At 50.7% G+C, this 24,784-nt stretch overlaps 1 protein-coding gene across 11 annotated transcripts in view; it reads left to right on the forward strand.

Annotated features, from left to right (window-relative positions):
- Positions 1-21,660, forward strand: part of HUWE1 (HECT, UBA and WWE domain containing E3 ubiquitin protein ligase 1) — a 282,139-nt gene extending 260,479 nt beyond the window's left edge. For 5 of the 11 annotated variants that reach the window (XM_075324214.1, XM_075324219.1, XM_075324213.1 and 2 more), the window contains 17 exons: positions 5,813-6,332; positions 7,467-7,573; positions 9,744-9,900; positions 9,985-10,117; positions 10,199-10,431; positions 11,675-11,802; positions 12,157-12,238; positions 12,332-12,487; positions 12,575-12,820; positions 15,184-15,301; positions 15,518-15,658; positions 15,735-16,022; positions 16,199-16,304; positions 16,849-16,966; positions 17,078-17,259; positions 19,854-20,044; positions 20,293-21,660. In XM_075324214.1, coding sequence (XP_075180329.1) covers positions 5,813-6,332; positions 7,467-7,573; positions 9,744-9,900; positions 9,985-10,117; positions 10,199-10,431; positions 11,675-11,802; positions 12,157-12,238; positions 12,332-12,487; positions 12,575-12,820; positions 15,184-15,301; positions 15,518-15,658; positions 15,735-16,022; positions 16,199-16,304; positions 16,849-16,966; positions 17,078-17,259; positions 19,854-20,044; positions 20,293-20,395 — 3,009 coding nt within the window. In that variant the 3' untranslated portion in view covers positions 20,396-21,660. The remainder of the gene's footprint in view (positions 1-5,812; positions 6,333-7,466; positions 7,574-9,743; positions 9,901-9,984; positions 10,118-10,198; positions 10,432-11,674; positions 11,803-12,156; positions 12,239-12,331; positions 12,488-12,574; positions 12,821-15,183; positions 15,302-15,517; positions 15,659-15,734; positions 16,023-16,198; positions 16,305-16,848; positions 16,967-17,077; positions 17,260-19,853; positions 20,045-20,292) is intronic. The other 6 variants (XM_075324216.1, XM_075324220.1, XM_075324221.1 and 3 more) reach the window with 3 other exon arrangements.
- Positions 21,661-24,784: the final 3,124 nt, after the last annotated feature.

Consider the following 24,784-nt stretch of genomic DNA (forward strand, 5'->3'; position numbering starts at 1 on the left):
CGCCTTAGTTCAGGATTGGTCGCAGTTCCAGCTACCCTAGGTGTTTCCCCCTCTGGCAATGTTGGCCAGAGTGCTACGCAAGACAGCTCCGATTGCCGCCGCACCATCCTCGTCGCCCCAGACTGGCAGAGGTGGTCGTAGTTCCCGGAGCCGGGGCATCTCACGATCGGCCGGCCGTGGGCACTATCAGACCGGCCAAAACTTTCTGTCCCAAGGGCCGCTTTTTTCCATCAATGCTACGGCCCTGAACCTGACTGGGTGGACTTGAGTCCTGGCTCCTAGCGTCTTCGGAATTATCTCAAGACGTCATTACGCCCATAAGACGGGCGAGGAAGCCGACGTCTGCCAAGGTCTACCACAGGACGTGGAAGATATTCTTATCTTAGGGCTCTGCTCAGGAAGTGTCTCCCTGGCCATTTGCATTGCCTACTTTTCTTTCCTTCCTGCAATCTGGTTGGAAAACAGGGTTGTCGCTCGGCTCCCTTAAAGGGCAAATCTCAGCGCTGTCTGTATTCTTTCAGAAGCGCCTAGCACAACTTCCTCAGGTACGCACGTTCCTGCAGGAGGTTTGTCACATTGTCCCTCCGTACTGAGGCCGTTAGACCCATGGGATCTGAACAGGGTACTACTTGCTCTCTAGAAGCCGCCCTTCGAGCCTCTGAGGGATGTTTTCACTTCTCGACTTTCACAGAGAGTGGCCTTTCTGGTAGCGGTCACGTCTCTGCGGAGAATGTCTGAGCTAGCAGCGCTGCCATCCTAGGCTCCCTTCCTGGTGTTCACCAGGGCAAGGGAGTGCTGCGCCTGATTCCGGGGTTTCTCCCTAAGGTGGTATCCCCCTTTTCAGATGGATCAAGGAACCATTTCTTGAAGCCGACCGTTCTGCTGGGCTTCCGGTTCCATCAGGGCTGAAGGCCCATTCTACCAGAGCCGTGGGTACATCCTGGGCATTACAGCACCAGGCTACGGCTCAACCGGTGTGCCAGGCGGCTACCTGGTCGAGTCTGCACACCTTCACCATGCATTAGCAGGTGCATTCCTACGCTTAGGCGGATGCCAGCCTAAGTAGAAGACTCCTACAGGCGGCGGTTGCCTCCATGTAGGGAAGGACTGTTTTACAGTCCAAACTTGAGGTATTAATTTACCCACCCAGGGACTGCTTTTGGACATCCCAATCGTCTGGGTCTCCCAATGGAGCGCCGAAGAAGAAGGGAATTTTGTTACTTACCGTAAATTCCTTTTCTTCTAGCTCCAATTGGGAGACCCAGCACCCGCCCCTGTTTCCTTCGGGATTTTTGGTTGTTCGGGTACACATGTTGTTCATGTTGAACGGTTTTCAGTTCTCCGATGTTCTTCGGATCGAATTTGTTTAAACCAGTTATTGGCTTTCCTCCTTCTTGCTTTGGCACTAAAACTGAGCATCCCGTGTTCCCACGGGGGGTGTATAGCCAGAAGGGGAGGGGCCTTACACTTTTTAGTGTAATGCTTTGTGTGGCCTCCGGAGGCAGTAGCTATACACCCAATCGTCTGGGTCTCCCAATTGGAGCTAGAAGAAAAGGAATTTACGGTAAGTAACAAAATTCCCTTCTTTCAGGCGGTGAACACTCTGAAGCCTCGATGTCACAAGGAGACTTCCTAGCATCAATTGACATCAAGGATGCTTATCTCCATGTGCCGATCGCACCCGAGCTTAAACGCTTTCTGCGTTTCGCCATCAGGGACGAACACTTCAGTTCGTGGCACTACCATTCGGCCTGGCGACAGCCCCACGGGTCTTCACCAAGGTCATGGCAGCAGTGGTGGCGGTCCTACAAGGGCCACTCGGTGATCACTTACCTAGACGATCTTCTAGTCAAGACACTAGTCTTCTAGTCTTGCCTCGGGATGGAGTTTCATACTCTTTCAGCGATAGTGAAGCTTCCGCTGCATAGTCAGCGTTCACTACAGACAGGGGTGCAATCTCTCCTTCGGGCCCAGTCACCCCTTGAGGCGCCTCATCCCTTGCGCAGTTTCGTCTGCGTCCGATTCTATCGGACACCGCAAATGGGACAGGAGGTCGACGTCCCTAGACAAGAACGTCTCTCTTTCCCTTGCGGCAAAACCTCTCTTCAGTGGTGTCTTCTTTCCACTTCCTGGGCGGAGGAAAAATCCTTCCGGCCCCCAGCTGAGGCTGTGGTCACGACGGACGCTAGTCTGTCAGGGTGGGGAGCGGTCTTCCTCCACCACTCGGCTCAGGGAACCTGGACTCCGACAGAGTCCTCCCTTCAGATCAATGTTCTGGAGTTAAGGGCAGTGGATCTAGCCCTAAAGGTGTTCCAGCGGTGGCTGGAGGGCAGGCAGATCCGAATTCAGTCGGACAACGCCACGGCGGTTGCGTACATCAACCACCAGGGCGGCACACGCGCAGTCGTCAAGCCTTCCGAGCAGTTCGGCGGATTCGGCTGTGGGCTGAAGCCACAGCCTCCACCATCTCCGCAGTTCACATCCCGGGCGTAGAAAACGGGGAAGCAGATTTTCTCAGTCGCAAGGGCATGGACGCAGGGGAATGGTCTCTTCACCCGGACGTGTTTCTAGAGATCTGTTGCCGCTGGGGAACGCCGGACGTCGATCTAATGGCGTCTCGGCACAACAACAAAGTCCCGGCATTCATGGCTCGGTCCAAGGATCACAGAGCTCTGGCGGCAGACGCGCTAGTTCACGACTGGTCGCAGTTTCGACTGCCTTATGTTTTTCCTCCTCTGGCACTACTGCCCAGAGTGTTACGCAATATCAGGTCAGACTGTCGCCGCGCCATCCTCGTCGCTCCAGACTGGCCGAGGTGATCGTGGTACCCGGATCTGTGGCACCTCACGGTGGGTCAACCGTGGACACTCCCAGACCGACCAGACTTGCTGCCTCAAGGTCCATATTTCCTTCTGAATTCTGCGGCTCTAAACCTGACTGTGTGGCCATTGAGTCCTGGCTCCTAGCGTCATCAGGGATATCTCCAGATGTCATTGCCACCATGAGACAGGCCAGGAAACCAACGTCCGCCAAGATCTATCACAGGACTTGGAGGATTTTCTTATCCTGGTGCTCTGATCAGGGTTTTACTCCCTGGCCGTTTGCCTTGCCCACTTTTCTTTCTTTCCTTCAATCCGGAATGGACAAGGGCTTGTCTCTCGGCTCTCTCAAGGGACAAGTATCGGCGCTTTCCGGTCCCACCTTACAAGCGTCCGTTAACACCCTCGGATCTTAACAGGGTGCTGACGACTCTTCAGAAGCCACTTTTCGAGCCGATGCGGGATCTCTCTATCTCGCCTTTCGCAAAGGGTGGCCTTCCACTCAGAAGAGTGTCTCAGCTAGCAGCGCTGTCATGCAAAGCCCCCTTCCTGGTGTTTCACCAGGATAGGGTGGTTCTACGTCCGGTCCCGGACTTTCTCCCTAAGGTATCCCCGTTTCATCTCAATCAGGATATCGTCTTACCCTCTTTGGGTCCGCATCCAGTTCACCAAGGTGAAAAGGATTTGCATTTATTAGATCTGGTGAGAGCACTCCGGCTCTACATTTCTCGCACGGCGCCCCTGCGCCGGTCTGATGCGCTCTTGTCCTTATCGCGGGCCAGAGTAAGGGATTTCAGGTTTTCAAGTCAACCTTGGCTCGGTGGATCAAGGAACCGATTCTTGAAGCCTACCGTTCTTTTAGGCTTCCGATTCCTGCAGGGCTGAAGGCCCATTCTACCAGAGCCGTCGGTGTCCTGGGCATTGCGACACCAGGCTACGGCTCGGCAGGTGTGTCAGGCGGCTACCTGGTCGAGTCTGCACACTTTCACGAAACACTATCAGGTGCATGCCGATGGTAGGCGGCTCCTTCAGGCGGCAGTTGCCCACCTGTAAGAGGGGGCCGTTTTTCGGCTATTTTTATCGAGGTATTCTTGTACCCACCCAGGGATTGCTTTTGGACATCCCAATTGTCTGGGTCTCCCAATGGAGAGACAAAGAAGAAGGGAATTTTGTTTACTTACCGTAAATTCCTTTTCTTCTAGCTCCTATTGGGAGACCCAGCACCCGCCCCTGTTCCCTTCGGGCTGTTGTTCTTTTGTGTACACATGTTGTTCATGTTGAATTGTTCTTTTGGTTCATGGTTTCAGTTCTCCGAACATCCTTCGGATCGAATTTACCTTAGACCAATTTATAAGTTTCCTCCTTCCTGCTTTGGCACCAAAACTGATGAGCCCGTGATGCACGGGAGGGTGTATAGCAGAGGGGAGGGGTTACACTTTTTAAAGTGTAATACTTTGTGTGGCCTCCGGAGGCAGAAGCTATACACCCAATTGTCTGGGTCTCCCAATAGGAGCTAGAAGAAAAGGAATTTACGGTAAGTAAACAAAATTCCCTTCTTTTCATGTGCACTTCAGAGCTGTTTTTCTGATTCACACTACTATATGGACTTGGCATGATTTGTATATAGTGCGGAGTGGTGCCCTGGGTCTCTTTCCTTTTATAATATGTGTGTGTTTGTGTGGACTGCAAGAGCGGGTCAGTGTGGTGGATGTACGGAACCGGAAGTGTGTGCGGTGAGGATTTGCTCGTACAGCAAAGCTTGCTCGTAAAGTGAGTTACAAATTTACAGCAAGCTTTGCTCGTAAAGCGAAATACTCTCACACACCAAGTTACTCGTAAATCGAGGTTCCACTGTATTATAATGTATTTTATATTGTATCATGTATTATTCAGCAGAATTAAACATGCTGACATCGCCCTGGATATGGTATGAGACCACACAGCCCCCTCTGTATACCTGAGCCCTCACATGGCCCCTTATGTACAGTGTGAGCCCCCACACAACCCCCTGATATACAAGATGAGCCCTTACATAGGGCCTCACGCCGTACATAGAGGGGCTATGTAGCCCCTCTATGTATGGCGTGAGATCGCCACGTAGCCCCTCTATGTATGGCGTGAGATCGCCACGTAGCCCCTCTATGTATGGCGTGAGATCGCCACGTAGCCCCTCTGTGTATGGCGTGAGATCCCCACGTAGCCCCTCTGTGTACGGCGTGAGATCCCCACGTAGCCCCTCTGTGTACGGCGTGAGATCCCCACGTAGCCCCTCTGTGTACGGCGTGAGCTCCCCACGTAGCCCCTCTGTGTACGGCGTGAGCTCCCCACGTAGCCCCTCTGTGTACGGCGTGAGCTCCCCACGTAGCCCCTCTGTGTACGGCGTGAGCTCCCCACGTAGCCCCTCTGTGTACGGCGTGAGCTCCCCACGTAGCCCCTCTGTGTACGGCGTGAGCTCCCCACGTAGCCCCTCTGTGTACGTCGTGAGCTCCCCACGTAGCCCCTCTGTGTACGTCGTGAGCTCCCCACGTAGCCCCTCTGTGTACGGCGTGAGCTCCCCACGTAGCCCCTCTGTGTACGGCGTGAGCTCCCCACGTAGCCCCTCTGTGTACGGCGTGAGCTCCCCACGTAGCCCCTCTGTGTACGGCGTGCGCCCCCCACAGATGTGGCCTGCGGGGGGCCGCACATTACCCAGCTCTGCTATAAAGTATAATGGAAGCTGTAACCTGACTCCACAGCATGTACTGGTTTGACCAAGGTTGATTTGAGCTGGGTTGTTTTTTGTTTTTTTTATAGTGGTTGGTGATTGCTGGGGGATGTGAAGTGGCTCATGAGTGGAGAAAGAAGCAAATTTCTATTACAAAGGTTTCTTTTATACATACCTGTCTTTCGTCATGATCCCCGCAGTCGGGCAGCAGCAATCACCTGACATTGTTGGCATCATGGCATTCAGGAATTTTCAAATTTTTTATTAACCCTTTATTTCTTTCCTCCAGGTGTTCCCGAGCCATTTCACACAGCAGCGGACCAAAGAGTGCAATGCAGAAAACAGCGAAAATAAGGAGAGGAGTATAAAATTGACTTGTAGCCCCTGTCCCACCCAGTCTGGTAACAGCGGGGCGAGCAACATCTCCACAGACTTCTGGGACTTGTTAGTAAAGTTAGACAATATGAATGTGAGCCGTAAGGGGAAGACGTCCATAAAGTCTGTGCCGGTGAGCTCCGGGGCGGAGGCGGAGAGCCTGCAGTGCAGCCTGGAGGCCTCCCCGCTGGGACAGCTCATGAATATGTTATCACATCCGGTCATTCGACGGAGTTCGCTGCTTACGGAAAAACTGCTCCGGCTCCTCTCCCTGATCTCCATCGCCTTGCCGGATAATAAGTTACCAGACAGTTTGGCCAACGCGGCTAATGCAATTGCCCCGGCCCCTGCCCCAACGCCTGCAACCGCACCAGTACCTCTCCCAGTACCCGCTGTAACTGTGCCAACAGTTGCCAACACTAGTGTTGTGTCCAGTAAGTATTCATCCAAAACAGGACCCTCGCGCCCTCTGTTCTCAATATTAATGGGGGTCTCATTAGCTGCAAAACCAGAACACATTTCATAGACAAAATGGACCTGTTACTCCAAGGTCTGACTGTCAAGGTTGGGAATTTAGGGAAAACTGCAAATTGGGTTTTTCAGGGTCACAGAGACTGCGTTCAAATCAAGCTGCGCAGATGTATGTATGAGGAGAAATAACCACACAGAGACGTCTCTATTCGGGAGAAGCTCAATGGTCTTCTGATCCGTATATTATAAAATACACACAGTTATTCAGTTCAACATTTCCCTGATTGGTCAGAGATAACCAGCAATGTCCATATAGTACGTCATCAGCCTGTTTCTGGCTTCCTAAAACCAGCTTGAACCAACTAATGAATACTTCTTTGTTAACACGTTGCTGAGCAAGAATGAGGAGTCAACCTCCCACATCTCACATCCCATATTTCACATAGTGAGAACGAACTGATTACAGATTCTCTCAGCATATTCTAAATACCTTTGTTCATTGTTAATTCTGGCTTTTTTATCTCGATTTAACACCTTCCTGATCACACATCTTAAAGTTATAATGGCGTCTATGCAATTGTCATGCAGACATACAGATAATTATGCAACGACATCTATACTTTGATTATATACACACACAGATAATCTTGTTACATCTGGACAAATGGCTTATAGCCCAGCAGGCCTACCCTCACATGACAACATTGTTCGAAGTCTGTTACCATGGAAACACATAAACCTGGAACAGCGCTGCAGACACAACTTGTAGATGGCCCAGCATCAGTGTCTCTGCCCCCACCCAAACATCTGTTATGAAGGGGCAGCGGTACTTGAACACGGGTACACAAAGGCCCCTTCACAGCAGCAAACATGGCGGCTCAGCGCCCTCTGCCGTCGGCTATTTTAAGGGGCAGAGGCGTCCTCTGATATATATGGTCTATCCGATGGTTAGGGCATCACAGCCCCCCGTAATCTGTGGGAAATGCCGGCACACATAGTCTATGCCAAATAAGCTACTACATCAAGCTGTAAGTTATGGAGCATGAATAATCATAGAAAATCACACTTCAAATATTTTTTTTTTTTTTTTTTAAAAGCTGTCGTAAAAAGTATGAAGTCTGTGGCAAAGGCCAGCGAGTCCAGCGCATCGGACAAAATGGCCGCGTCCGGACTCACGGAGAAACAGCTGCAGCTCTCTGTGGAGGTAAATATGGCACCAGGGGTAGAGAAGAAGTGAGACGCTCATTCATTATTAAAGGGAACCTGTCATGAGAAATGTCCCCTAAAACCTCACAGATTCCCCCTCTGCAGCTCCTGGGCTGCATTCTATAAAGGTCCCTGTTATGATTGTGGCCACTTTCTGACCTAAAAAAAGTGTTTATAAAGTTGTACCTTTTTTGCTTCTGATTCTGTAAATCCGTCACGGGGGCGGGCTGCCTGATGGCCGTTAGTCTGCCCCCTGGTCCTGTATGCCGCCCCCATCGCTGATTACAATAATGCTGGACGCCGCCCCCTTCTCCATCCATCGCCGCGCATGCCCAGTGCCCATCTCTCGGGGATGAGCACTGTGCCTAGCCTCACCGCTGGTGACGTGCACGCAGGGTTAAGATTATGGGCGGTGCTGTGATGTTTATTCCTAAGCAACCGCCCATAATCGCGGGGCCGCGCTTTCCCCCTCGGCCTGCTTCGTTCTGCGCAAGCGCGCTGCTGCAGACCCCCACGTCACCTCCTTCCCATCTTGCCCCGATGGCAAGGAGGTGACGTGGGGGTCTGCAGCAGCGCGCTTGACCCTGCGTGCACGTCACCAGCGGTGACGCTAGGCACAGTGCTCATCCCCGAGAGATGGGCACTGGGCATGCGCGGCGATGGATGGAGCAGGGGGCGGCGTCCAGCATTATTGTAATCAGCGATGGGGGCGGCATACAGGACCAGGGGGCAGACTAACGGCCATCAGGCAGCCCGCCCCCGTGACGGATTTACAGAATCAGAAGCAAAAAAGGTACAACTTTATAAACCCTTTTTTTAGGTCAGAAAGTGGCCACAATCATAACAGGGACCTTTATAGAATGCAGCCCAGGAGCTGCAGAGGGGGAATCTGTGAGGTTTTAGGGGACATTTCTCATGACAGGTTCCCTTTAATGTGCTCACGTTTTGCCTTTGACCCTTGTGCCTCTTTTCAATTGCCGGGGGCATGGATGGGCCTGGACCACCGGAGCGGATCGTACATTGTCCGTTGTATTTATTTTTTTTTCTCAATAGAATTTTTTTTTTTAACAATTTTTTTAAGTGTGTGTGGATATAGTAAATATATAAAATATGTAATTTTTAATTTTTGTAAAGTAAATATAATTTTAATATATAATTATTTTAATATATATAATTTTATATTTTTGTATATAGCTATAGAATTTTTTTTCAATTTCAAATTTGTATTAATTTTAAGAAAACACATGACAGTTAACCAACTTATCAATGAGGTATAGCTATAGAATTTTATATTGGCAAATTACATTTTATTTTTTCTATATCTATAATTTAATTTTATTTATTTATTTTTTTTAAACATTACATTATTACAATATAAAATCATATTAAAACATATATGTTTGAACAGTGATACTTATCACAAGTTATTTAGAAAGAATGGGGAAGGGGGTGATGATATTTTATTCATTTTTTTTCACATTTTTATTAGCTTTTGTTTTATCAATTTGTTGTTTTAAATGTTTTTTTTTTTTACTTTTTCGAAGTATAGATGTTTTTAATCTATTTTATTTTTAATTTTTTTTAATTTAACAGCAAACATGGAAACATTCCACTCTGAAGAAATTACATATAACATTTTAAAGCCCTATTTTATTTTCTTAATTTATATAATATTTTGAATAGATATATTTAATATATTAACAAAGAACTAAAAAAGACTAATTTAGAAAAGGTAAAAAAAAAAATCCATATACTTAATGAACTATTGATAAAAAAAATCTAATGTTAAAAATTGGTACATGTATAAAAAAGCGATATCTCCATCTCAGAGAGCGGTGTAGAGGGGGAGAGATCACATTTTTATTAGAATTAATCAATTTTTTTTGCTTCATAAAATATAGATTTTTATTTTATTTTACTGTTATTAAAAATTAACAAAAAATAGTAAAAAAAATCTAATTAGAAAAATTAAAAAAAAATCATATATGAAAATAAAAAAAATCTATAAAACAAAAAATGTGAAAAATGAACAAAAAACATGAGATCTATATTTTTTTTACACCCCCCTTCGTTTCTGCTCCTCCTGCACTTTGCTTTTAGAAAGCTGGTGGCAAAAACCTAGAACAGACTTAATGTTTCTATATAAATGTGTCTTTCTTGCTCTCCAGGTGTTGACGTCTCATTCATGCTCGGAAGAAGGGTTAGAGGACGCGGCGAATGTGCTGCTTCAGCTTTCCAGAGGAGACGCCGGCACCCGGGACACTGTATTAAAGCTGCTGCTCAGCGGAGCGCACCATCTGGGGTATACCCTGTGCAAACAGATAGGTAAGCAGTACCGTTTGTATGACCCATGTGGGTTTTTCTCTAGTTTTGCGCGGTCGGCAACGTTTCTGCCATTTGCCTCCTCAGGTACGCTGTTGGCAGAGCTGCGAGAGTATAACCTGGATCAGCAGAGGCGCGTTCAGTGCGAGGCCCTTTCTCCGGACGGCATGCCGGAGGAGCAGCCCCATAACACCAAGGCCAAGGGTAAAATGCAGAGCAGGTAAGTGTCACGTCTGTAGATATATCAGGGCCGCAAATGACTTGTTCCTCCTTTTGGGCATAATTCAATCTAAAGTGTCAGGTCTCTCCCCACTCCATCTCTGCGATCCAGGTTCGACATCGCAGAGAACGTGATCATCGTGGCTTCACAGAAGAGACCTCTAGGGGGTAGGGAACTGCAGCTCCCGTCAATGTCCATGCTGACGTCCAAGACCTCCACGCAAAAATTCTTCCTGCGAGTGTTACAGGTCATCATTCAGCTCAGAGATGACACCAGAAGGGCCAACAAGAAGGCCAAGCAAACCAGCAGACTAGGTGGGCACTTTTCTCTTTGGGGTGGGATTACTGTGCCGCAACTGCGTCGTGTAGCTTGAGGTTGCCCTATACCATGATGAAAGTGAATGGGGTTGTATTACTGCTAGAATTGGATCGATTTTCAGGAGTCCAGTCCATCGGGCCACGTCTCTACCTGGTGGATGGGAGATCTGCAAATCTTTTACCTTCCAGGATCCCTGGCATGACATGATGCATAATGAACACCATGCCAGCCTGGCTTATCAAAAGCTGGACTGGGGATCCCGAAAAACACTGACTTTGCCAATGTCCTGCGAGTCAATGCGTCTTATAATCCGGTGGTGTCTTACCGGCGGGGGCGGCAGCAGTGGTGGAGCAGAGTAACAAGAGGCAGGGGCGGTGCGGCGGGTGTTCCAGATGCTGTCTCAGAAACTGTTGGCGGTGCGGGCTTCAAAGAAATGACGCTAGGAGTTGGTGCGTGTGCGCAGATTGACCTGTCGCTGAGATCTCATCCGCCCACGCGCCACCTCCGGGCGCCATATTCCTTATCGCCATTGCTGGGAGATCTATGGGCCCATGCACAGATGAGATATTGAGCCAAGAGCTCCGTCTGTGCGTGCGCAGACTCCAGGCACCATTATATGAAGCCCGCACTGCTGACATTTTCAGGGTGGTCCCTGCCTTAGTAGCCCGCAGCATTACCCTGCCTCCTTCTACCCCTCTCCACCACCTCCCGGTAAGCTACATTCGGGTTAAAGATGCACCCCTCATTTTCCTCCCAAATTTTTGGGAGGAAAAGTGCGTCTTCTAATACAAACATTACAGTAACCGTCCCAAATGACTGTTCAAACCTAGCACAAGCGTTCAGCGTCACCCATGGCACGGCTGAGCTTTCTTGATTGCCCATCTATTTCAGCCCAGAGAGGAGGACGTAGATGCACTCAGCCACCTGGCCACATCGAAGGTGCATTGAGCTTGGTTTGAACAGTCATTAAGTGCTGACAGGCTCCCTCCAGATCACATGAGCTGTAAATCTCTGCATTAGTGGAGAAAAAAAGGCACTGATCAGTAGATAATTTGTTACCCCAAGTAAAAGTGCCGTGTCGGATGTTGCTTGAGCTTTTGAACTAAACCCTCACGAGCCAAGCATGCCGGGACAGATGGGTAAAAGCTACTGATGACCGTTGCGACGTCGGGTTAGGCTGGCGATCGGTGTGCATATGTCGTGGGACGATGTCTTCTGACGGCTATCTTCTTCTTGCAGGGGCTGCCAGTCTGGCCTCGGCTAGCAGCATCCAGGCAGCTGTGCAGCAGCTGGAGGCTGAGGCTGATGCCATTATACAAATGGTACGTGAGGGTCAAAGGGCGCGGAGACAGCTGCAAACTGCAACGGTTAGCATGATGACTGGCGCTGGCAGAACATTCATCCTTCGTTTGTTCCTCCCCCTTCTTTTTAATTTATTAATCTGTTTCTACTCACGTGTTTTCCCTTTCTTCCGCCGTCCTGTGTCCTCCCCGTCTGTGGTTACGTCCATACTCTTGTGCATGGGTCATTAACGGACGCGCCTTGCTTTTTTGCGGACAAAACGTGCGTTGTGTGTCCACTTGGTTTGCACGGCATCTCACACTCTCTTGATGCTTTTGTGTCCCCTCCATCCTTCTATCATTACTAGTCTCCTTTTTTTACACTTCCATATCTCTGCCCCTCACTTCCAAATTTGACGAAGGTTTTATTGATTTGTTCAGGCGGAAGGCTCCGCTCGAAGGGAGGAATCTCCTATGGATGTTGACCAACCCTCGCCAGCCACGCAAGATACTCAGTCCGTTGGTCGGTATCCGGACGCGTCATGTGCGTGGGGGTTACAGGTTGCACCCGGTTTGAACGTGGGATAACACATGGATCCTGTTTTTATATTTCCAGCCTCCGAAGCATCTCAGGCCGCAGAAAAGAAAGAGGAAGAACGACTCCCGGAGCTGCCCCTTCTGAGCGAGCAGCTGAGCCTGGACGAGCTGTGGGACATGTTGGGAGAATGCCTAAAGGAGCTGGAGGAGTCTCATGATCAACACGCAGTGCTAGGTACCAGGACGGATGGCCGGTTATAGTCCTCGCTCTGACTTTCCTAGATTTCTGCCGGTATTTAGTGTCTTGTCTTTCGTTCTGCAGTTCTCCAGCCGGCCGTAGAAGCCTTCTTCTTAGTCCATGCAACGGAAAGAGAGAGCAAGCCTCCTGTGCGGGACACACGGGAGAGCCAACTGGCTCACATAAAGGACGAGCCTCCCCCATTATCGCCAGCACCCCTCACTCCTGCTACACCTTCTTCCTTAGATCCCTTCTTTTCAAGGGAGCCCTCAGCTATGCACATCTCATCCAGCCTGCCTCCCGACACTCAGAAGTTTCTACGATTTGCAGGTAAGAGGATCTGTTACATTCCAGGTCACGAGACCCCCCACGCTGATTTCTGAAAAATACGCTCACCGGGCAGAAGTGTACAGAGGCGTAGACTTTACTGAGCCTGAACACCTCTATATGCACGCTCCGGACGACCTCTATGTGCACGCTCCGGACGACCTCTATATGCACGCTCCGGACGACCTCTATATGCACGCTCCGGACGACCTCTATATGCACGCTCCGGACGTATGCACGCTCCGGACGAGCTATGTGTCTCAGAACGTTTTTTTGAGTGATCGATATTGGTCCCAGGACCTGAACCCCCTACAATTTGTGGGATGTCATAAAAAAAAATTTAAAAAAAAAAAAAAAATAAAAATCATAAGATCTTTATTTACAAAATGTGTCAAATGTTACATCATATTGACAAGAGTAACCATTTTTAATTTTTACTAAATCAGTAACCCATGAAAATAAGACATTTTGTAATATATTTTATCAGAGAAATACGCTTTTTTTTTTTTTTTCTTCTGGACTAATCTTCAATTCATGGGTAATATGTCTTCAGTGAATGCAGATATTCCAATTACTGAGATGACAGTTGGTGCTCAAAGTTCTACGGAGAAATGTAACTTGTTTCAGGAGAACTTGCAGCAGAATGTCTGGATCCGCCTCTAGCTCCATAACTTGCGCAGAATGTCTGGCTCTAGCTCCTCCCCTTAGAACTTGCAGCAGAATGTCTGGCTCTGCCTCTAGCTCCTCCCCTTAGGAGAACTTGCAGCAGAATGTCTGGCTCTGCCTCTAGCTCCTCCCCTTAGGAGAACTTGCAGCAGAATGTCTGGCTCTGCCTCTAGCTCCTCCCCTTAGGAGAACTTGCAGCAGAATGTCTGGCTCTGCCTCTAGCTCCTCCCCTGAAGAGAACTTGCAGCAGAATGTCTGGCTCTGCCTCTAGCTCCTCCCCTGAAGAGAACTTGTAGCAGAATGTCTGGCTGCACCTCTAGCTCCTCTTTAGGAGAACTTGCAGCAGAATGTCTGGCTCTGCCTCTAGCTCCTCCCCTTAGGAGAACTTGCAGCAGAATGTCTGGCTCTGCCTCTAGCTCCTCCCCTGAAGAGAACTTGCAGCAGAATGTCTGGCTCTGCCTCTAGCTCCTCCCCTGAAGAGAACTTGTAGCAGAATGTCTGGCTGCACCTCTAGCTCCTCTTTAGGAGAACTTGTAGCAGAATGTATGGCTCTGCCTCTAGCTCCTCCCCTCAGAACTTGCAGCAGAATGTCAAGCTCCTTTCCCTCCATAGACTTTAAAGCCACAATCTGTCATCTCTTATCTCAGTAATAGGGGAAATCTAACTATACTAAAAACAGATTTTCCCATGAATTGAGAATGAAAGATCGAGCAGTCCAGGAGGAGAAAGAAGCAGATTTTCCTTATTACGGTTTATTTTCATGTATGCTATTTTAATTTCTTTTTCGCTCCTAATTGGGAGACCCAGACAATTGGGTGTATAGCTACTGCCTCCGGAGGCCGCACAAAGTACTACACTTAAAAGTGTAAGGCCCCTCCCCTTCTGGCTATACACCCCCCCGTGGGAGCACGGGTCCTTCAGTTTTTTGCTTTGTGCGAAGGAATTTTAATTTTTATTCTATAAATCAATCTTAAGCTCTGGTTGTGTTTAGTCAATGGTTAACACAAATATCAATCCAATCTGTGCAAAAAGAATGAAAGGGCTTTTTATAGCGATGGGTGGCTGCAGTCGTCCGGGTAGGTGGATGGGTGGCTGGAGGCACCCAGCTAGGTGGATGAGTAACTGGATGCCTGGCTAGGTGGATGGGTAGCTGGAGGCACGGCTGGGTGGATGGGTAGCTGGAGGGCCTGGCTAGGTTGATGGGGGTGGCTGGAGGGTCCGACTAGGTGGATGGGGGTGGCTGGAGGGCCCGGCTAGGTGGATGGGGGTGGCTGGAGGGCCCGACTAGGTGGATGGGGGTGGCTGGAGGGCCCGGCTAGGTGGATGGGGGTGGCTGGAGGGCCCGGCTAGGTGGATGGGGGTGGCTGGATGCCTGGCTAGGTGGATGGGTAGCTGGAGGCACGACTGGGTGGATGGGTAGCTGGAGGCCTGGCTAGGTGGATGGGTAGCTGGAGGCCTGGCTAGGTGGATGGGTAGCTGGAGGCATGACTGGGTGGATGGGTGGCTGGAGGCCCGGCTGGGTGGATGGGTGGCTGGAGGCCCGGATGGGTGGCTGGAGGCCCGGATGGGTGGCTGGAGGCCCGGATGGGTGGCTGGAGGCCCGGCTGGGTGGCTGGAGGCCTGGCTGGGTGGATGGGTGGCTATATAGCTATATCTTATACATGAATTAATTTTTGTTCTCTTCAACCTTCCCAACTCAGAGACGCATCGCACTGTGTTAAACCAGATCCTCAGGCAGTCTACTACCCACTTGGCTGATGGACCCTTCGCTGTTCTTGTTGACTACATTCGGGTCCTGGACTTCGATGTTAAACGCAAGTATGTAAGATCCAAAAGCTGCTGCTGGTAACTGCTGATCATTGGGGGGTGCCGGGTGGCCACCGATCTGGTATTGGTGACCTATCTTACAGAGAGAGGTCATCAATATCGTAGCAGTGGACGACCCCTTTAAATTTGTTATATAACATTCAGATCTTACTGAATCCGAGGTTTATTCTTCCTCATTTTAAAGAATTCTCTTTTGGCAAAATTCAGATATTTCCGTCAGGAGCTCGAGCGACTGGATGAAGGATTGCGGAAAGAGGATATGGCCGTCCATGTGAGACGAGACCACGTGTTTGAAGACTCTTACCGAGAACTTCACAGGAAATCCCCAGAAGAAATGAAAAACCGATTGTAAGTGACAACGGGTGAATATTTACATCATCAAAGGCGTCTAAAGTGTAGAAATGCTGAGTGTGTCTCTCTGTAGGTACATAGTGTTTGAGGGAGAAGAAGGCCAGGACGCTGGCGGGCTTCTCCGAGAGTGGTACATGATCATCTCCAGGGAAATGTTCAATCCCATGTACGCCTTGTTCCGCACGTCGCCCGGGGACCGAGTCACCTACACAATCAACCCTTCCTCTCACTGCAACCCCAACCACCTCAGCTACTTCAAGTTTGTCGGGCGGATAGTCGCCAAAGCCGTGTACGACAACCGGCTCCTGGAGTGCTACTTCACACGGTCGTTCTACAAGCACATCTTGGGCAAATCCGTCAGGTAGGTGGTAATGCTTGGTACTCTGCTTCAGCCAGCGCCCGCCATATGCCCGGTCATAACACAGAACTATGGGGGTAATAGTGGTTCATGGTTTGCTCAAACGTTGCCAAATAGCCCACCGTTTTGTGTATACAGCTCCCTATGCAGGGACCAAAAACCTTCTGTTTGCCTTGTAGATACACGGACATGGAGAGCGAGGATTATCACTTCTACCAGGGATTGGTGTACTTGCTTGAGAACGATGTCTCCACACTGGGCTACGACTTAACTTTCAGCACTGAGGTACATAACTGGATTTGAGGTGGTTACGTTAGCGCCTCATTTAGATTTGCAGTACTGGTGGCCACCAAGGTGGCAACTATGGATTTACCCCACCTGTCAGCTGTAATTGGACAGCCTGGATAGATATCCATAGTTTAAGCATCTTCAAGGAAACCAGTCGTGTCCCCAAACACTATTAACCTGTAGATAAATAATAATACAATGCTGCACGGCCGCAGGCTTTCAGTCATAGACATGGCGGCTGCAGTCACCTCTCAGTATACAGTGAGAGGTAGCTGTATGCACACTCGACACTTTGATAGTGTGCTGTCGGGGTGCACATCCATCCGCCGCTTTCACTGCTGTGAGCAGTGACTGTACTTGTTCCGGATATGACTGAAAGCCAGCAGTGGCCAAGCAGCATGTTATGCCGTTTTTTTGGGTTGTCCAGATTTTATATTCATCTCTATTTTTACGTTAAGAGAAGCTGGTAGATTTTTATTTTTTTTTCTTTTGTTTTGGGGGTGTTTTGTGTGGATAATGCTGAAACTTCTGCTCCTTTCAGGTTCAGGAATTTGGTGTCTGTGAAGTCCGAGACTTAAAGCCGAACGGTGCGAACATCCTGGTGACTGAAGACAACAAGAAAGAATACGTTCACCTTGTGTGCCAGATGAAGATGACGGGTAATAATGTCCGCCCATGAAGTATGCCGGTGGCTACTAGTTATTGGCTACCACCTCTTCATACTGTGTGATGGGCATTTTATTGACACCTTTTTGTCTCCTTTTTTTTAGGTGCAATCCGAAAGCAGTTGGCAGCTTTCCTGGAGGGGTTTTATGAAATTATCCCCAAGCGTCTCATCTCCATCTTCACAGAACAGGAACTGGAGTTGCTCATTTCTGGTTTGCCCACCATAGATATCGATGACTTGAAATCCAACACAGAGTATCACAAGTATCAGTCTAACTCCATACAGGTGAGAACAATCGGTTGGCATCTTGGGGGCAGCCATACGTTCTGTCCTAAGTGTTTTAACACAGAGTATTAAAGAGCCCCCTCCCCCCCCCATACATAATAGACTAATATCATCAAGTGGTCTAATGTGTATAGGCTCTGCCCCAACATAAGAAGTTAGGGGAGATATGGATCTGGCATCGCTGATTTCGGACTGCAGATCTTTTTGTTCTCTGAGAGAAGTCTCCACCAGAAGCTCGAACCACGGCTCAGGGAGGGAGGCTCTGAAGGGAGAACCGCAGCTCAGGGTGAATGCTCTGCTCTGAAGGGAGAGCCGCGGGTGGTTGGGGAGGAAGGGAGAGCCGCGGGTGGTTGGGGAGGAAGGGAGAGCCGCGGGTGGTTGGGGAGGAAGGGAGAGCCGCGGGTGGTTGGGGAGGAAGGGAGAGCCGCGGGTGGTTGGGGAGGAAGGGAGAGCCGCGGGTGGTTGGGGAGGAAGGGAGAGCCGCGGGTGGTTGGGGAGGAAGGGAGAGCCGCGGTGGTTGGGGAGGAAGGGAGAGCGCGGGTGGTTGGGGAGGAAGGGAGAGCCGCGGGTGGTTGGGGAGGAAGGGAGAGCCGCGGGTGGTTGGGGAGGAAGGGAGAGCCGCGGGTGGTTGGGGAGGAAGGGAGAGCCGCGGGTGGTTGGGGAGGAAGGGAGAGCCGCGGGTGGTTGGGGAGGAAGGGAGAGCCGCGGGTGGTTGGGGAGGAAGGGAGAGCCGCGGGTGGTTGGGGAGGAAGGGAGAGCCGCGGGTGGTTGGGGAGGAAGGGAGAGCCGCGGGTGGTTGGGGAGGAAGGGAGAGCCGCGGGTGGTTGGGGAGGAAGGGAGAGCCGCGGGTGGTTGGGGAGGAAGGGAGAGCCGCGGGTGGTTGGGGAGGAAGGGAGAGCCGCGGGTGGTTGGGGAGGAAGGGAGAGCCGCGGGTGGTTGGGGAGGAAGGGAGAGCCGCGGGTGGTTGGGGAGGAAGGGAGAGCCGCGGGTGGTTGGGGAGGAAGGGAGAGCCGCGGGTGGTTGGGGAGGAAGGGAGAGCCGCGGGTGGTTGGGGAGGAAGGGAGAGCCGCGGGTGGTTGGGGAGGAAGGGAGAGCCGCGGGTGGTTGGGGAGGAAGGGAGAGCCGCGGGTGGTTGGGGAGGAAGGGAGAGCCGCGGGTGGTTGGGGAGGAAGGGAGAGCCGCGGGTGGTTGGGGAGGAAGGGAGAGCCGCGGGTGGTTGGGGAGGAAGGGAGAGCCGCGGGTGGTTGGGGAGGAAGGGAGAGCCGCGGGTGGTTGGGGGGGAAGGGAGAGCCGCGGGTGGTTGGGGGGGAAGGGAGAGCCGCGGGTGGTTGGGGGGGAAGGGAGAGCCGCGGGTGGTTGGGGGGGGAAGGGAGAGCCGCGGGTGGTTGGGGGGGAAGGGAGAGCCGCGGGTGGTTGGGGGGGAAGGGAGAGCCGCGGGTGGTTGGGGGGAGCCGCGGGTGGTTGGGAGGAGCGGGGGAAGGGAGAGCCGCGGGTGGTTGGGGGGGGAAGGGAGAGCCGCGGGTGGTTGGGGGGGAAGGGAGAGCCGCGGGTGGTTGGGGGGGAAGGGAGAGCCGCGGGTGGTTGGGGGGGAAGGGAGAGCCGCGGGTGGTTGGGGGGGAAGGGAGAGCCGCGGGTGGTTGGGGGGGAAGGGAGAGCCGCGGGTGGTTGGGGGGGAAGGGAGAGCCGCGGGTGGTTGGGGGGGAAGGGAGAGCCGCGGGTGGTTGGGGGGGAAGGGAGAGCCGCGGGTGGTTGGGGGGGAAGGGAGAGCCGCGGGTGGTTGGGGGGGAAGGGAGAGCCGCGGGTGGTTGGGGGGGAAGGGAGAGCCGCGGGTGGTTGGGGGGGAAGGGAGAGCCGCGGGTGGTTGGGGGGGAAGGGAGAGCCGCGGGTGGTTGGGGGGGAAGGGAGAGCCGCGGGTGGTTGGGGGGAAGGGAGAGCCGCGGGTGGTTGGGGGGGGAAGGGAGAGCCGCGGGTGGTTGGGGGGGAAGGGAGAGCCGCGGGTGGTTGGGGGGGAAGGGAGAGCCGCGGGTGGTTGGGGGGGAAGGGAGAGCCGCGGGTGGTTGGGGGGGAAGGGAGAGCCGCGGGTGGTTGGGGGGGGAAGGGAGAGCCGCGGGTGGTTGGGGGGGAAGGGAGAGCCGCGGGTGGTCGGGGGGGAAGGGAGAGCCGCGGGTGGTCGGGGGGGAAGGGTTAGCCGCGGGTGGTCGGGGAGGAAGGTTAGCCGCGGGTGGTCGGGGAGGAAGGGTTAGCCGCGGGTGGTCGGGGAGGAAGGGTTAGCCGCGGGTGGTCGGGGGGGAAGGGTTAGCCAAAGAGATGGTTGGGGAGGCAGAGGGAGCCGCAGATAGCCAGGGGAAGGGGGGGGGGGCAGGGGGAGGCGCGGATGGTTGGGGGGGGGGCAGGGGGAGGCGCGGATGGTTGGGGGGGGGGCAGGGAGAGGCGCGGTAGGTTGGGGGAGGGGCGGATGGTTGGGGGGGGGCAGGGGGGGCGCCCTGGATGGTTGGGGAAGCTGTTTGGACAATCGTTCGTCTGACTGCCATCTATTGCAGGATTGAATGTATACAGATACTGAGCACTTATCTCGCTGCTTTGTTTTCTCGTAGATTCAGTGGTTCTGGAGAGCGCTGCGCTCCTTTGACCAAGCAGACAGAGCCAAGTTTCTTCAGTTTGTCACTGGAACATCCAAGGTTCCCTTGCAGGGCTTTGCAGCTCTGGAGGGGATGAACGGCATTCAGAAATTCCAAATACATCGAGATGACCGGTCTACGGACAGGCTGCCTTCGGCCCACACGTGGTAAGTGCCTCCTCTTGGCCAACTTACAAGCTCAATAGACAAAAAAAAAAAGCTTGTCAGCACTTGCACTGTGCATGTGTGACCTCAGCAGCGGTGGTCGGTCTCCTAGGCAACAAGCTGTAAACGAAAGGAAAAGTGTTGATATCTCAGGAACGGCTGAGAATTTTAACGAGCAGTAAATTGCAAAAATGCTTGTTTGTACCATATCTATCTTTCTCATCATTACCATTATTACTTTCTCCCCCCAGTTTTAACCAATTGGACCTTCCGGCGTATGAGAGCTACGAGAAGCTACGTCACATGCTGCTTTTGGCGATTCAGGAGTGCTCCGAGGGGTTCGGCCTGGCCTAGGATTTATACCCCGTTGCATATGTTTTTTTTCTACTGTTGGACATTAAAAAAACAAACAAAAACACAAAAAAAGAAGAAAGCAAAAACCAAGCCATGCATCTATCTCGCTCACCCTGCTGGCACCGAGAAAGAGGGACTTGCCTTCTACAGCTGCCACGTGTCTCCGGGTCCCCTTCCAACGGCGAACCGGCCGCGCCGAGACTTGAAACACTGCTCCGCGAGGAATGTAGAGAACGGAGAGGAGCAAGGGAGGGGAAGAAAAAAAATGATATAGTATATAAATATATTTTTTCTTTTTTTTTTTTTTTTTTTTTTTTTTTTTTTTTGCTTTTCTTCAGTTCTGCCTAAAGAAGGGCTTTGGCTCTTCTAAAGAAAAAAAAAAAAGATAAAAAAAAAAATACAAACAAACCTCCGAACGCAGGGTAGAGAAGCTGGTGAGAAATGGTTTGAGTTCTATAAATATGTGAAAAAAAAATAATAAATAAAAAAAGACGCAAAGAACCAGCGACAGAAGAGAAAACTAGAGCACTCGTTAAAAAATAGCCACTATTCCAACGCTATTTTTTTTTTTCAGCTTCGATTAAAATACTGAGGTGTTTACCTGTAAATAAACCACTGAAAGGAAAATACCCGATCAATATAGTTTTTTTTGTTTTTTTTATTTTTTTATTGTCGCCCTCTGGTGGTGGTCGAAGGAAATGCAAGGGGTTGAAAAGTGTGGGGGGAAAAGGATGAGGGTTGTAGGTGGCAAATGCAGCAGCCTATTAGGGTCAGTGGTAAAATACGCTGTGGATAGGCTCTGTAGATGCCCCTCCGTCATCCCAAAATTGCATTATGGGATGCAATGCGCGGCACTTATACTTCACCGGGACAGTACAGTGTACAAATAGATATCATATGGTCCAGCCAAGGTTTATATCCCCTCTGATATATTTATTTATTCATTTTTTTTTTTTTTTTTTTTATTTTTATTTTTTTTTTCATCATGATTTTGGGTTTGGATTTGTAGGAATTTTTTTGTTTGGATGTTTTTTGTTTTTTTTTCTCTTTAAAATAAATGAAAAAAAAATTAATGAAGAAATGACTTTAATATAAGCGTTTTTGTTTTTTTTGAGAGGGGGCGTCATTAAGCCTGGTGATATCCCCTTCTTTTTAGGATTCCCCCCCACCCCCATGCTAGGTGTTCTTGGCGCACCCCTCACTGCTCAGGAGGAGGGAATGGATGGAAGTGGTTCAATAAAGGTTTAGTTTGAAAAGCCAAAAAAGTTATGGCTTTTTTGTGTGTTTTAGTTTATTTAAAGGGGCAGTTCTAAATTATCAACTGTATAAAGGAGGGGGGGGGGGGGATTTCTGAAAAGCAAAGACCCCGCAGCCTTAACTCTTCGCCCAGCATCTATTGCTTTCAGGGTACAGGATCTATCAGTGGCTTCTGAGTTAGAAACAGTCTAATCCACAATAAATGGGACTATACAGGAACATATGGCAATGATGAAACCATGATTAGGCCAGACCTACTGCTACCTGGACCTTTGGCTGTCCCTGTCTAGTCCCCAAAGGGTTGAAAACATCACATGTTCATCCCCTGCACCTTTCTTTTTGTTTTTTTTGGTGTTGTGTGTTTTGTTTTTTACAGTTTTGCATCCTCTGGATTGGTGGAGCAAGGAGCAGTTTGCTCCCTGCACCACCACCATTCACCCTGTGCGTCTGAGTCCCAGCTCAGCAGGTGCGATGATGTCACCAAATCACTCCTGTTATGTGGAACCTCAGACCATAGACTGGAGCAGCACATCAGGGGAACAAGCTAGGTTTAATCAGTCTTTATCAGGGGAACAAGCTAGGTTTAATCAGTCTTTATCAGGGGAACAAGCTAGGTTTGGTCAGTCTTTATCAGGGGAACAAGCTAGGTTTGTTCAGTCTTTATCAGGGGAACAAGCTAGGTTTAATCAGTCTTTATCAGGGGAACAAGCTAGGTTTGGTCAGTCTTTATCAGGGGAACAAGCTAGGTTTGTTCAGTCTTTATCAGGGGAACAAGCTAGGTTTAATCAGTCTTTATCAGGGGGAACAAGCTAGGTTTAATCAGTCTTTATCAGGGGAACAAGCTAGGTTTGGTCAGTCTTTATCAGGGGAACAAGCTAGGTTTAATCAGTCTTTATCAGGGGAACAAGCTAGGTTTGGTCAGTCTTTATCAGAGGAACAAGCTAGGTTTGGTCAGTCTTGATCAGGGGAACAAGCTAGGTTTGGTCAGTCTTTATCAGGGGAACAAGCTAGGTTTGGTCAGTCTTGATCAGGGGAACAAGCTAGGTTTGGTCAGTCTTGATCAGGGGAACAAGCTAGGTTTGGTCAGTCTTTATCAGGGGAACAAGCTAGGTTTGGTCAGTCTTTATCAGGGGAACAAGCTAGGTTTGGTCAGTCTTTATCAGGGGAACAAGCTAGGTTTGGTCAGTCTTTATCAGGGGAACAAGCTAGGTTTGGTCAGTCTTGATCAGGGGAACAAGCTAGGTTTGGTCAGTCTTTATCAGGGGAACAAGCTAGTTCTTTATCAGGGGAACAAGCTAGGTTTGGTCAGTCTTTATCAGGGGAACAAGCTAGGTTTGGTCAGTCTTTATCAGGGGAACAAGCTAGGTTTGGTCAGTCTTTATCAGGGGAACAAGCTAGGTTTGGTCAGTCTTTATCAGGGGAACAAGCTAGGTTTGGTCAGTCTTTATCGGGAACAAGCTAGGTTTGGTCAGTCTTTATCAGGGGAACAAGCTAGGTTTGGTCAGTCTTTACTTTGTAAGGGTTTCATATTGGGGTTGTAGCAGCAACATACAGTGTGGAGAGCGGCTGTGAGGGCCATCAAACTTTGGGGGTATCAGTTTTTTCTCTATGCTCCTTTTAAATCTATGCTCCTTTTAAAGGGAACCCATCACATGGCATATAGCGTCCAATCCATGGACAACACTGTATAGAGACGGTGAGTGGAATGATACATAGGTTTGTGGGAAAAGACTCAGTATAACTTGTATTTTATTCATGGAGATCCCAATGTTTGTATGTATTAGTCCAGTGGGCGGTCCTCGTCAGTGATTGACGGCTATCTACATGCAGTTATCCACGAAGACTGTCACTGATTAGCACCGCCCACTGGACTCCTACATACAAACTGGGGCTTTCAATTAATAAAATACAAGTTTTACACAAACTTTTTACCCCAAAAAATGTGTGAGATCAGCTCCTCGTCCTCGATATCATCCGGCCCCAGATCAGAGGCCACTTTCTCAAGGTCGTCAGGAATGATAAACACCACCTACCAGAGATTGAGTCTCTTGTCAGTCCTGTGGCCGTGTCACATCAGTCCGGAGGCCACGGACTACCCTCTGCCGGATTCACTGCCGCCTCTTCTAATTTGTCACCATTGTTTTGATGTGATATCGCCGGGCGCCCACAATGGGTCTTGTGACTATTTGCTCATCTACATTACACCTGTCCTGACATAGGACTGCTGGGGGACAGCTCTGCTACATGGGACTGCTGCCTGCTCTGTTGGGGGTGACAGTTTTGCTGCATGGGGGGGGGGGCGGCGCAGCTCTGCTTCATGGGACTGCAGCCTATACTGGGTGGTGGAGGACATCTGTTACATGGGACTGCTGCCTATACTGGGTGGTTGGGGGGAGTGGCTCTGCTACATCGGACTGCTGCCTATATACTGGGTGGTGGAGGGGAGATGGCGCTGTTATATGGGACTGATCACTACTGGGTGCTCGGGGGGGGGACAGCTGTGTTTCATGGGCTTGTTCCCTTTTACTGGTGCAGGGGGGAGCAGCTCTGCTACATGGGACTGCTGCCTATTTACAAGGTGGGGGGGGGGATGGTAGGTACATGAGACTGCTCCCTATACTGGCTGGAGGGGGAGACAGCTGTTACATGGGACTGCTGCCTATACTGGCTTGGCAGCTCTGTTACATGGGATTGCTGCCTATATCTACAGTGTGGAGGGGAGATGGCGCTGTTACATGGGACTGCTGTCTATATATGGGGTAGTGGAGGGGGGGCAGCCCTGCTACATGGGACTGCTGCCTATGCTGGGTGGGGGGGGGGGGGGCAGCTCTGCTACATGGGACTGCTGCCTATGCTGGGTAGTGGGGGGGCAGCGCTGCTACATGGGACTGCTGCCTATGCTGGGTAGTGGGGGGGCAGTTCTGCTACATGGGACTGCTGCCTATGCTGGGGGGGGCTATAGCACTGCTACATGGGACTGCTGCCTATGCTGGGTAGTGGGGGCAGCTCTGCTACATGGGACTGCTGCCTATGCTGGGTAGTGGGGGCAGCTCTGCTACATGGGACTGCTGCCTATGCTGGGTAGTGTGGGGGGGGGCAGCTCTGCTACATGGGACTGCTGCCTATGCTGGG

The sequence above is a fragment of the Anomaloglossus baeobatrachus genome, chromosome 9 (genome assembly GCF_048569485.1).
Source record: "Anomaloglossus baeobatrachus isolate aAnoBae1 chromosome 9, aAnoBae1.hap1, whole genome shotgun sequence".
Classification (NCBI taxonomy): Eukaryota; Metazoa; Chordata; class Amphibia; order Anura; family Aromobatidae; genus Anomaloglossus; species Anomaloglossus baeobatrachus.